Genomic DNA, 13,209 nt, shown 5'->3' with positions numbered 1-13,209 from the left:
GTAGGCCTGGCACTGTTCTAGGTACAAGAAATACAGTAGTGAACAAAAAAGAAATTTTTGCCTTCATGGAGCTTATGTTCTAAATAAATCTTAAAAAACAAGAAAAAGTGAAGGATATTGTAAGTTAAATGGTGATGGTGATATGTACTATAAAGAAAAAGCAGGTAAGAGGCATAGGAAGTGTCTCTGAGGGGAAGTTGTAAATGGGATGGGCCATGCCTACCTGAGGAGGTGAGGGAGCGAGCATGCAGGTAGCTGAGAGATGAGCTGTCGAGCAGAGGAACAACAACTGCAGAGGTCTGAGGTAGGAGTGTGGCTGTTGAGCTCAGAAACATCAAGGAGACCAGTGTGGTAGAAATAGAATGTGGGAAAGAGAGAGTAAGTAGTAGGAGACAAGAGCAGATAAGCCTAATCATGCGGGGCATTTTAGGCTGGGTAAGGACTTGGGATGTTATGCTGAGTGAGATGAGAGACCACTGAAGGGTTTTGAGTAGAGAAGAGACATGGTCTTATGTAGGTTTTAAGAGGATCATTTTGGGCTAGTATGAGAGATCATACTAGATCAGAGATTACCGCTCTTTCTTGGTTTATGGTGCCCTTTGTGTCTCAAGACACCCCTAGGCCAAAAGAAATACCCAACAGTTTCATATATTAAGTGTTAGGTTCAAACAACTTAATTAGTATTTATATCTCAATAACTTAGATGCTGTTTGGAAAAAAATGATACATGGAAATTGATAGAAAAAGTCATATTTTTATTCATGATTAAATAACCACAATTATTTACTGATGGAATATGTATACTGTTGGGCACTGAACAGCTTCTGAAAGCTTGGAATTGTATTGGACACCATAACTCTTATTTTCTGTTCTACAATAATTTTTATGCAGTATTGCTTTTTAGCATAGCAACCACTAAAACCCAGCTTTGTGAAGATGCGACATCGTCAAAGGGAATATATCTTCATCTAATGTGGAATCTGTGAGCTGCCTCAAGCTAGTAGTTCACTGGTACCTGACAGATGTTGAACATTTGTGTTTCCCTTGAAAATTTAAAATGTCCTGTGGTGCCCCTGTGAGTTCACTCTGTTGCCCCAAGGTGCCTCAGCCTTGTTCGGGAACAGTATAGGACTAGACTATAGGTGGTTAAATACAGAAGCACTGTATTACAGAAAGGAGTTCTTGGAAAAATTCAGGTGCGACATGGCAGCATTGTCTAGGTTGGAAGTGGAATAGGTTGTGAAAAGTGACCAAATTCTGAATATATTTTGAAGGCAACCAGTAGGATTTGCTGATGGCTTGGATATGGAATAAAGGGCAAGATGTAAGAGAAGAAGAGCTCAGGGTGATTCCAAAGTTTGACCTGGGCAATCAGATGTTATTGATGAGGTGGGAATGTTCATGAGGAGTTTGGTTTTGTACATTTTAAGATTGAGGAGCCTCTGTCAGTTCTAGATGGAGATGTTAAGTAGGCCATTGGATATATGAGTGGAATCTGGAAAAATTTAGACTGATATAAAAATGTTTAATATACTTCATTCAGTAGTCCTATTAATAGTATTTTTGATTTCTGATCACATTTGATTTTTATCAAATGTCTATACATCTTGGAGATATATATATGTAAATTTTTTCTCCTAACATTATTTTCTATATATGACCATAAATGTTTATGGTGCTCGTGTTTATCACTTTAAATGCCTGTGTAATATTCTGTTTAGTTTTCCCCATCTGATACAACTGTCTCTTGGGGTAGCTTGAGAGTCTGTCAATATCATCTATATAAAAGGTTCTGTAAGTTGAAAGCCTTATAAAAAAGTTAATTTCTATTGTTGTAACAGTGTATTTATCAACTAATAATAATAGTCCATGATTTATTTAACAATTCCTCTATCATGAGACTTTAAAAATATTTATAATTATATATTCTTTTTAAAAATATATATATCTTTATTGATTTCAGAGAGAGGAAGAGAGAGGGAAAGAGAGAGAGAGAAATATCATTGATGAGAGAGTTGTCATTGATCAGCTGCCTCCTGCCCACCCCCTACTGGGGATCGAACCTGCAACCTGGGTATGTGCCCTAACTGGGAATCGAACCTCCATCTCCTGGATTATAAGTTGATGCTCAACTGCTGAGCCACTCCTGGCCGGGCTAATTATGTATTCTTATGAATGTATTGTTTTATTATTTGAATGAAAGTCAGAAATTCCTAGAATATGTAAAATGATAATATAGTTATACAAATCTAGGTGATGCTTTGATGTCTGATATGTTAATGATGTTATTTCATACTTTTTCCTCTAGGCGAGACTTCAGCAGTATATGGTCACAACAGATGAGCAACTTATATCACTCACACATGCCATTAAGAGCTGTCCTGTGATAAATAACAACAAAGAAAGTCTGGCAGCAGAAAGGGGAGCCACGAGTAGTAGAATTATGGACAATCCAGGTGAGTGGGTCTTATTATCCCAGATTGACGTTAAAATATTTGTAAACAAAGGAACAAAACCGTAAACTTCTATGGGGTTATTGGCTGTTTATGCATATACAGCATTGTCACTGCTATAATTGCTGCTAATATTTATTGGATACCTGTTCTATGCCAGATGCTTTAAAAGTTTTTTACATGTGTTATCTCATTTAATCCTCATAATAGTCTTATGAGGTAGATGTTATTGTTATCCCCATTTTTTAGATGAGAAAACTAAGGCTTAGCGAGGGTTGGTAACTTAGCAAAGTCATACAAATAGAAAGTAGCAGAACTAGGTTCCTAGGCTCGTGGGAAGTACTTAATGGCAGTACTTTTAATCATGGTGCCTTAGGCTCAGGCTGAGAAGAAATAGCCTTGGAAAGGAAAAAAACAAACCACTGAGCTTTAGAAATTCATAACTTTTGTTTATTTTGGATAATGTTTTGAAAGCCTTTTTCACCTCCTGTGCCATAGGTTGAGTAGAACATTTAGACTTTTTCATTTTTTAATTTCCGAGTAATACTTTGATGAGTATCTCTGTGTGGAAAGTGTTTTATGTATTTAGGAGTGTTTTCTAGGGAAGGATTCTAAGACGTGGCTGACTCAGATTTAACTTCCATGAGATGAACTCCATGGCTAGGATGGGTCTTGAGGGCTAGAGGTCGTCAGCACCTTCTCAAAACCAGCTACTTCTTCCCAGCGCTGGCCCCACAGGAACCTTGCCTGTGAGTTTCTGCTAAGGAGGATGTGGCCTGAAGGCTGAAGGCTCTAGAGGCCATGTGATTTTGCCCTCTACAGAAGTACACTTAGTATATATACCTGAAATGTGCCCATAGCTCCTTTAAGTACTAATAGCCTCTCCTCTTCTTCAGAGGGTTCGGTTGTAAATGCTAATGTCTCCGTGCCATTGATGTTCAGAGGGGAAGAAGTGCTTGAATTCCCACAGGAAGACTTGCCTGTTAAGCTGACACAGGTGCCAAACCCCCCAGACAGTGTGAAGCTGGCCAACAATTTTCCAGCACACATATTTGAGCCAGCTGTGTTGTTAACACCACCCAGGCAGAAGAGCAACTCAGAATTCTCTCCTCTGCAGGATGGTAAGCAGGCTTCTTCTAAAGTTATATGCTAGTTGTTTTTTATGCTTCATATATGTAATCTACTGTGTCCATCATTACCTGATAAACAGAATTAAAAAGATACTGATTACCATACATAACCTTCAAGCCAAAGGAAGATTGGGTGGTTTACATCATGTATGTTATACCTGCGGTGAAATGTGACATTGAATTCCATTAGAAAGTATAAATATTAAGCTCAAATCAAGGGATCAGAGCCCTCAGCATTAAAACATGGAGCAAGGGGAATCCCATTTGTCCCTATGGTCCAGGGCATAGAGGGGAGTAAGAAACAAGAGGAGACGATTCTCTAAAGAGTAATGAAAGTTAACCAAGGAAAAGTGAGAACTGTGACCTTAAGGATTTTGTAAGTCAGATCTCTACTTTCCTTTAATGCCACACTTGAAAGACTAGTATAAATATGCTGTTTTCATTTTCTCTCTAGATAATCTCACTCATTCCCATGGCACTTTCAGTACTTTCTATATGCCAGAGACTTCCAGTTTTGGATTACAGTCTAGATGTCTCTCAAGTTTCCAACCCATACATCCTTCTGCTTGGATAGATATATGGATGAGTCATAAGGCACCTTAAACTTAGCATGTTCAGAACTGAATTCTTGATAATCAGCCGTCCCCCAAATATGTTCTTATTACCTTCTCCATCTCTGGGAATGGCGTCACCATCCATTCAGTTGTGCATGCTGTCTTGATCTGTGTGTTTCTCTTACTCCCCACTTCCAGTTCATCATTTCAGTTCTATTGCCAAAATACTTCTCAAATTTATCTACTTTTCTCCATCTTTGTAGCAACATACCTTAGACCTACCATCATCTTTTTTCTAGATTACCACAGTTGCTTACTGGTCTCTTCCATTCCTGGACCTTACAATTATCCACAACATTTAAGAAATGTAAATTCAGTCATTACCAAACCTCCTCTAGGTCTTACTGCTCTTGGATTAAATTGGAAAATTCTAAACATGGCTTAAAAAGCTCAGCAAGAAATGGCCTCAGCACACCTCTCCAGTCTCGTATTGTCCCACCGTTGCTGTGCTATAGCTACAGCGGCCTCCTCTTTGCTCTTTCTTACTTTGAGGCCTTCACATATGTTGTTCTCTGCCTGTAATGCTCTACTTTCTGACACATATGTAATTATTTTAAAATTTTACTTCTTTAGAGATGCCTTTTCTGACCATCCTCAGTTTACATTATTATTTATACTGCCCCCACCCCCAAGATTCCCAGATATGAGTTAATATACATGTTAAAATGTGAACTTGGAGATGGTTTTTCACAAGCATACTGGTAAAGCTTTAAGGTATATCAGAGTCTTTGTACTTGATTGTCAGAGGTGGCGTTGCAGGTATATTTTCTGCTAAAATGATTTAGACCTTCAGAAGCCAAATTCTTCTGTTGAAAGACTTCTCTAACTACCATGATGAACTGGTGAGATGATTATAGTGCCAATGTATGGCTAAATAATACATGTTTGTCGCTTTTAAATTTTATTCACAGCATTGAGGAGGACTGTTCAAACTCGCCCTGCTCCACGAATTCCTCCAACTGTGGAAGTAATTGAGAAGGAACAAAATTGGGAAAAGAAGACCTTACCAACTAGCACAGACATTCAGAATTCAAGTGAAGAGAGTCATCTCTTCACTCAGAGGTGGAGGGTCTCTCACATGGGAGAAGATTTGGAGACCAAAACCCAGGCTCCTTTTGTTAACCTGTCACAGCCCCTGTGTAATTCCCTCTCAAACACTCACCAAACCAGAAACCCCACATTCTCAGAAGAGTCCCCAGTATTGGGGGATGGGCAACAGCTCAGAACAAATGAGCCATTAGTACAAAGAAAGGACATCCTGGCTCGAATTGCTGAGTTGACACTGCAGAATTCAGCTATCAAGGCTCATCTGAATAATATTATTGGGCCAGGAGGAGAACAAGGGGATGGACTTTGGGAGTTAAACAAACAGGAGACAAGTCATACGAGCAACATGTCTGCTGTGAGTACCAGTTAAGGACTCACTACGAACATATGAGAATTTGGGTGCATTGCTGGAGCATCCTAAGGGACTTCTTTCCAGAAGTGATCCTGGATATCTCTGAGGTTACTTCCAGATGCTTATTTTTTGTCATGTCCTCATCACAAAACAAGTATAAGTTATTTGTCAGTTTATATCTCACATACAGTAAGAGAGGACAACATAAAATAAAAAAGAGGAATAAATGAGGAAAATAGGATAAAGGTAAAAGTTGTAACAAAGCTAAAATTAAGCTAGGAATGAAGTTTTAAATATAACATGCAGGATTAATGTGACTTAAAAATTTGCCATACAACTACATTTTAATTGAGAGCATTTTTACTCTTTAAGGGGCTCATAAAAAATTATGTGTAGTTGGCCCTCAACTCATGAGTAGTTAATTTTTTGGGACACAGAATGTATTTTGCTATAGAAATGGTTTTAAGGTCAGACTTTAATGATACATATGAATCGATTGGGGATCTTGTTCAAATGCTTTTTCTGATTGAGTAGGTCTGAGGCAGTCCCCGTGCATTCCTAGTAGGTTCCTAAATGGTGCTGGTCCAAGAATTACACTTTGAGTAGCAAAAATCTGCATATTATAGTGCAGGAATTTTGTAAGTTAAATAAACCATGGGCTAACCTGGTAACTTAAACTTTCATTTCCTTCTTCATGGGGAGAAAAGGGGTCCTAAGTTCCAACTTAGGGGAGTTTATAACCTACATCCTCATGCTGGTCCCAGTGATGGGAGAGGCTTCCTTATACTTCTTTATAAGCCAGAGTGGCTCCTGTCAGGCTTCTGATAGGGACAGGACAGTGTTTGAGCAGTTGGAAGGAGCAGGCACACATCATGGATTAGGGGTTCCAGGGGGTGATTGCTTCCATAAGGACTTTACCAGTGGTGGTAGATGCTTCCATGAGGAAGGTTAGGAGATGGGAGATAGTATAGTTAGGGGATAAGGGCCACGTCGGTCAGCACTGGCTCGTGGACAGTCAGGGGGGTAAGATGGCTATTGAGTCACAGAAATAGGAGTCAGAAGGGAGTGGCAGAAGGAGCCAGGAAGGAGTACTAGGAGTGGGCAGGAGCCTCGGTACAGGTGTATAAGTGTGAACCGCCTCAAATCTTGAGTCATGGAGACATTTCTATGTTTGTAGAGTTTTGAAGGTTATTTGAATCGGCCAACTTTTTAGTTTAAAAAAGGCAGCAGAGTTAAAAATTGAGTTTGCCTCTTTTTGTAATTAGTATATAGATCAGGCTAGAGAGGACAATTTATTACTGCCCTTTTTGTTAGAATCACAGAATGATCTTTAAAAAGAAAATATATTTATATATATATTATGATTTCAGAGAGGAAGGGAGAGGGAGAAAGAGATAGAAACATCAGTGATGAGAGAGAATCATTGATCGGCTGCCTCCTGCATATGCCCTGACCAGGAATCAAACCATGACCTCCTGCTTCGTGGGTTGACACTCAAACACTGAGCCACACCTGCTGGGCTCAGAATTATCTTTAATTCATCTATTTTGCTTATCTCTTTTTAAACTAATGCGCATAGGCTACAAATTACTGATTTCTATTAGGGATTATTTTTCCCCCAAAGGGACATAGTTAGCTAAATGAAATAATTAAGAATGACACATGTATTTCAGGAATTTTCAAGTTAAATTTATGTTATATTCCTTGGGTGACTTTTTATTTTATTTTTATGTTTTATATTTCTTTCCAGTCGCCAACTGTCTTGAGTGAGATATCTTGGGCCAAAAGATGCCTGGGGAGGCTGACAGATGGTCAGAAGGAGTAATAAGGGTCCTAGAAATCTGCCAAATAATTCATGGTACATGAATGAAGATTATGATTATAGAATCCCCTCTTTCAGCTACAGCAGATCCTTTTGTATATTGTGATTCAGACTCCAGATCTGGCATTCATATGTGTGTTACTTAGAAGACAGATCTCTAGAAATAGTCTTTGCTTGTGTGATCTTCTGTGCAGTTCAGCAAACACTGAGGGATGTAGGAAAGCTTAGTCTCACAGACACTCTCCATGGACAGAGGGACTAGAGGGCTTACGTGGCATCAGCATTGGAAGGCTTAGTATCCCTTTGTTTTAGCCCTCACTTTTCAGTTAAGCGACTTGTAAATTCTATTGTTCGTTCACTATTCAAGTTTGCACATAGCAAGGGCTATGTATTTTTACAAAAATCAAAATTGTTTGGATTATTTTTAATATGGAATTTGTGCCTCTGTTCTTTAAAGACTTTTCCAGGAGCACGGCCTCTAACCCCAGGTAGCATGGAGGAGCGGATTGCAGAACTAAACCGGCAGAGTCTGGAGGCTCGCGGAAAACTCTTGCGGCTAATAGAGCAGCAGAAGCTCGTTGGTATGAATCTTTCCCCGCCACCGGTGTCGCCTCTTCAGTCGCCTTTCAGACCTTGGGCTGATTGGTCACAAATTCCTGATTTAAAAGGTAGACAGTTTAAAAGCTAGAAAGTTTTCACTTTCTTGATTTTGCTAGTATATATTGAACTGAAAGAAATCTTGGAGAGCATATATTTCACTGCCTTCAATTTTATGTAGAAAGAAACAGACTAAGTCACAGAGAAAGTAACAGAGAGAAGTGGAAGGCCAGTCTCCCGTTAGAAAATCGTCCCACAGTGCCTGCAGTAACCTTGGGTGTCTGGGTTACTAGGTTGCTCTGCATGGAAATGGGACTCATTACAGCATATGATTTACTTAGGACATATAATGTAACTAATTATAAAACACAAGCATCAAAATTATAATTTAGAATTTCATCAGCAAGAAATTACAAGTTATTCTGTTGAAATCATGAAAACATTTTAATTTGTAAATTAAACTTTTAAATCTGTTTTTACATTTAGGAATGTGAAAAGCTAGAGGGGATTCTAAATATTAGGGCAGTAACTGGAAAATTAGTTGTCATAATATTCACATTCAGAAAGGTACTCAGGTTCCTCTGAGCCACAAATTGAATTACTCAGATCCTCAAGGGGTAGAGAGCTACACGAAGGCTATAAAGAGACTGATTTTGGCTCAGTATAGGAGAGGGTTCTAATTGTTAGGGATAGAAAAAGCTCTGCATCAGTGAGTAGTGTATCCCCTCAGGTGTCTAGGCATTTGGGTTTTAGAAAGATTCATGTGTCCTCTGGCTGATCGCAGTAGGTTTCCTTTAAGGTATCTGCCAATAAGACTTTTTCTCTCTGAAGTTACTCCCTTTTTGAAACTACATGCCCAGAAAGCAGATTTTTTTAGAAATTACTGGAAAATGGTGGATAATGCATTTCCCCTGGGCCCTTCCTCCTTATTTTAATTCTTCAGATTACAACTTTGTCTGCTGTTCTTCATAGTCACGAAGTCTAAATGCAACTACTAATAAGAATAAATAAATTAAACTATTCGATATGTATGAACACCTGCTACGTGCCTGCCATGTTCTGGACACTGGGGATACCACATTGAACAGGACAAGTCCCTGCCCAACTTGACTGCTTTAGTAGTCAAGTTGGGGAGCAGGACATAAACAAATAAGCAAATAAATAAACGAGATAATGTCAGTTCTAAGTACAATGAAGAAAAATAAAGCAGATTACTCTTAAGAATGACTTTGTGATTAAATAAGACATCTTCTGTTTCAGTAGTTCTTTAAGGTAAAAATATTTTCATTTATGTTATCTCATTTAGTCCCCAGCACACCTTGAGAGTAGACAGAGCCGTTACCGTACTTGTTTGATAAATAAGTAAACTGAGGTGTAAACAGGTTATGCGATTTGTCTGAAGTGCTGAAGCAGATTGGTAGATACGCACCTGTATTCTTGACATTCCAGTGATTATATCTCTTAAGATACTCTTTTCTTAAGTAAAATTCTTGGTTTCACAGGAACCATTGTGGGTTGTAATGATAGAATAAAAATAAGCTGTATGCCATAGAACCTCTTGTTTTCTAGGGTAACCGAGGATTATGTAAATAGGGTTTCATTACCCCCTAAAGCCCAGAGATCATTGGTTTTAAGCAGTGATTCATAGGAGCCTTTGTGAAACGACTGGGATGGACATAAAGTCTTTCATTAGTAGATACTGAGTAATACCTGTTGACTGACAACCTACTTCTGAAATATTGAAAATGTACATAATTATTGCCATTGGCCATGTGAACTCTTCAGACAACTTTCCCCACCGATTTAAAGTTTTCAGTGACAGTAATGTAATAGGTTTAAAAGATTTAAAGTTTTACTGAATGACTTCAAAAAATTCTTTTCTTTTTTTGAAAACTTTAGGTAAGCTGCTTTTGACAAAAATCTCAAGGGCTAGCTCTTAACTTTTTCACTTGTCTGAAGATTCTAGCTCTATGACTGGCATGCTACTGAATGACACTAGTAACTAAAGTTTTTGTCTCACAGTTGATTGTTTTAAAAATCCTTCCAGTGTATCTGTGGACCACAATGATAAAAATATAGGAAAAACTCCCAAATTTATAATGTGAAATTTGCAGTAAGATGAATCAGGTTAGATTTAAAAATTTTTTTATTTTAATGAAAGGTAATGAACTAATACTTATTTTTGTATTTTAGAAGGAGGAAAGAGGACAATTGAGGTATCTGTTCCAGGAGCAGAAGCCCCAGAAGACTCAAAATGCAGTACTGTCTCTCCTACCAGTGGAATAAATACAAGAAGGTAGAGTTACAATGTGAATAATTACTTAAAAAAGAAAAGAAAAATCAAGAATATGGTATGTGTTTTATTCTGTTTATGAAAAAAGGAAGTGTATCATATCTGATTTAGGTTCAGGCAGACTCACTTTTGTAAAGAAAATAAAGTAGTCAGGAAAATTTTGGGGGGAAAAGAAGAGGTGTGAGGAACAGTCCTTTATTAAGTAGAAAGCATGGGTTGACTATTGAAAACAAAAACGGGATAACAGCACGTATATAGAATGCTTTATGGGTTACAAAATTAGGAGGTAAAATACGACAGGGTGGGTAAATAGACCACTAGTATTTTCCTCCTTTCTAATAATGAAACTGAAGTTCAGAGCTAATTGTGCAGTTTGCTCGTATGGGTCATATGTTGGTAAATGGTGACACTGGGCGTGTCCTTGCCGGGCTTTCTGTCTCCAGTGCATGCCTGCTATTGCACGGCACTCTCCAGGTCTTGTTACTCTTCCACTACCTGGGCCTTCTTCACTCCTGCACATTCTTTTCTCCCCTTTAACATTAAAAACTTATTAGGTGTGACACTGTAGCAGTGGGTACATGTCATTATACATTTGTCAAAACCTATAGAATGTATAACAGTACAGTGCAGGTACCCTATGCAAACAGTAGGTTTAGTTAATAATAATGTGTCAATATTATCCCATCAGTTATAACAAATGTAGCACACTGATACGAGGTGTTAATACAGAGGAAACTGGGAGGGGGAGGAGGGGTTGAGGAGTATATTGGAACTCTTGGTGCTTTACACTTAATCTTTGTGTAAATCTAAAATAACTCTAAAAAAAGGAAAGCCTATTAATTTAAAAAAAAAAAAAAAGACAGGTTGGTGAAAATATGTTGCCAATAACTTACCTTATTTGGACCTAAGTCAGTCATACTTTTTCAAGCTTTTGCCAGTCTTGAGAATTGTCAGTCTTTCATACCCTTTGAAGGTTAATAATGATAGATTACTCTCTCTCTTTTATTCCTCACAAATAGATCTTCAGGGGCTACTAGTAATTCTTGTTCTTCATTAAATGCCACCTCAGGAAGTGGGCGATTCACACCTGTTAATTCAAGAGCAAAGGTATATGATAAAATGTAATTGTGAAATGTGTATAGGGGCAGGAGGATGAGGTGGGAGGTGCCTGTTTCAGTGAATTCCATTCTTAATTTTTATTTCTGTTATCTTAAAGATGATACAAAATTTTCAGATGGAAAGATATGTTAATTTACCTTCATTAGAAAACAAATAAACCATATACTTCTTTTGTTTTTTAGGGTAACTAAGGAATAAGATAAAATTCAATGGGATTTTAACAATCTTTAAAGACTAAAAATTACTAGTTTTAGGCAGAGCTTCCCAAATAGTGTGGCAGGACACGGAGGTGTGCTATAAATGTGTTGTAGGTATACTGAGATACTGGTCTGCCCAGTCCTTGCTGTGGCTGGTGGGTGGGGCTTGGGATAGTGAGAGCCCTGGGGCCAGTCGCTTTCCATGTCATTTTACCACAGTGTTCCATATCTGAGGTGCCACTGGTTATAGAGTTATGGCACAAAGAGTAAAAAAATGTCTTACACTTATTTTTAAAAGTTGTACCTATGATTTGCATAAAATACTGGATTTATTTATTTTTTTAAAATATGTTTGTATTGATTTCAGAGACAGGAGGGGAAAGGGAGAGAGAGACAGAAACATCAGTGATGAGGGAGAGTCATTGATCAGCTGCCTCCTGCACGCCCCACACTGGGGATCGAGCCAGGCATGCGCCCTGACCGGGAAACGAACCACGATCTCCTGGATCATAGGTCGATGCTCAACCACTGAGCCATGCTGGTCGGGCTGGATTTATCATTTTTTTAAAAATTAGGTCTCCTGAATCAACAAGGATACCTGTTGACCAGGGCATCAGTTATTTGGGAGTATCTCTGTTAGAGAATAAATGCCAGTAGCAATTTAATTGTCAGTACCATTCAGTGGCATAGGATAACTTTGATTCTATGTACTGAATAGTCTCATGTTTATGATTCCTTTCTAAATTCTTTTTGCATCTTTGTTCAACAGATTGAGAAACAAAATGAAGAAGGCTGGTTTGCTCTTTCTACCCATGTGTCATAAGTGAAGCCAGGTTTTACAGTTTGTTCTCAGTGGTATATTCTTGAGCTTCCATTTCCCTTTCCCTGCTCCTGCTTTCAAGTTTTTGTCGTTTCAGATAAGGCCTACAAAGATCTTGGGACTTAGTACTAATAGAACAGAGAAATAAAGTTATTTTATTTTTGACCTTTCAAATAGATTTCCAGCAACGAACCAACCTGCAGCCTCCTGTAAATAAAAATTTGACTATAGGGAAATTAAAGTTTCATATTCTAATAATTTCATAAGTATTTCAAGGTTTTTTTGAGTAATATATTATTACCTTTATCATCTTTATTCAGTTTTTTTTGTCTAGTATATTTTAAATGTTGATGTATTTTATTTTTATTTTCTGAAGAACTTAGTTGCTTTGCATATTACTTACAATAAAATGTCTTTGTGTGATTAAAGTCTGGCTTTCAGAAAAATTTAACACCCCCTTGGTTTTTTATTTTGGGAAGTCACTGTGGTCTATTACTTTTTCCATCAAGTAGAACATACAGCTTTAGAAAGTAGGTGTGGAAGTATTTGTGTATATTTGCTTCAGCAGGTAAGAGTGGCCATATATATTGTGAAATTCTTATGTAGTCTTTAAGTGTAAGAGTGTCACCAATAATGGTAATGTACATAAAACAAGAAATGATCATAGAGCTCAAATGTCTAAATGCAGTAACATTGATTGATTGGTATATTTAGTGTTTGAAACAGAATTGATACAAAAAGTTGCTATCAATTTTCCCAGCCCTG

At 37.9% G+C, this 13,209-nt stretch overlaps 1 protein-coding gene across 4 annotated transcripts in view; it reads left to right on the top strand.

Moving 5' to 3' along the window:
• SPICE1 (spindle and centriole associated protein 1) overlaps window positions 1–13,209 on the top strand; it is a 51,128-nt gene extending 37,919 nt beyond the window's left edge. For 2 of the 4 annotated variants that reach the window (XM_016200224.2, XM_016200225.2), the window contains 7 exons: window positions 2,309–2,456; window positions 3,350–3,574; window positions 5,109–5,599; window positions 7,876–8,086; window positions 10,209–10,311; window positions 11,328–11,415; window positions 12,394–13,208. In XM_016200224.2, coding sequence (XP_016055710.2) covers window positions 2,309–2,456; window positions 3,350–3,574; window positions 5,109–5,599; window positions 7,876–8,086; window positions 10,209–10,311; window positions 11,328–11,415; window positions 12,394–12,447 — 1,320 coding nt within the window. In that variant the 3' untranslated portion in view covers window positions 12,448–13,208. Of the gene's footprint in view, window positions 1–2,308; window positions 2,457–3,349; window positions 3,575–5,108; window positions 5,704–7,875; window positions 8,087–10,208; window positions 10,312–11,327; window positions 11,416–12,393 lie in introns of those variants that run through there. The other 2 variants (XM_016200226.2, XR_001602265.2) reach the window with 2 other exon arrangements.

Source organism: Miniopterus natalensis, chromosome 6 (genome assembly GCF_054644295.1).
Source record: "Miniopterus natalensis isolate mMinNat1 chromosome 6, mMinNat1.hap1, whole genome shotgun sequence".
NCBI lineage: Eukaryota > Metazoa > Chordata > Mammalia > Chiroptera > Miniopteridae > Miniopterus > Miniopterus natalensis.
The sequence above is the reverse complement of the archived record's forward strand: the minus strand, read 5'-3'. Positions and strand labels throughout refer to the sequence as shown.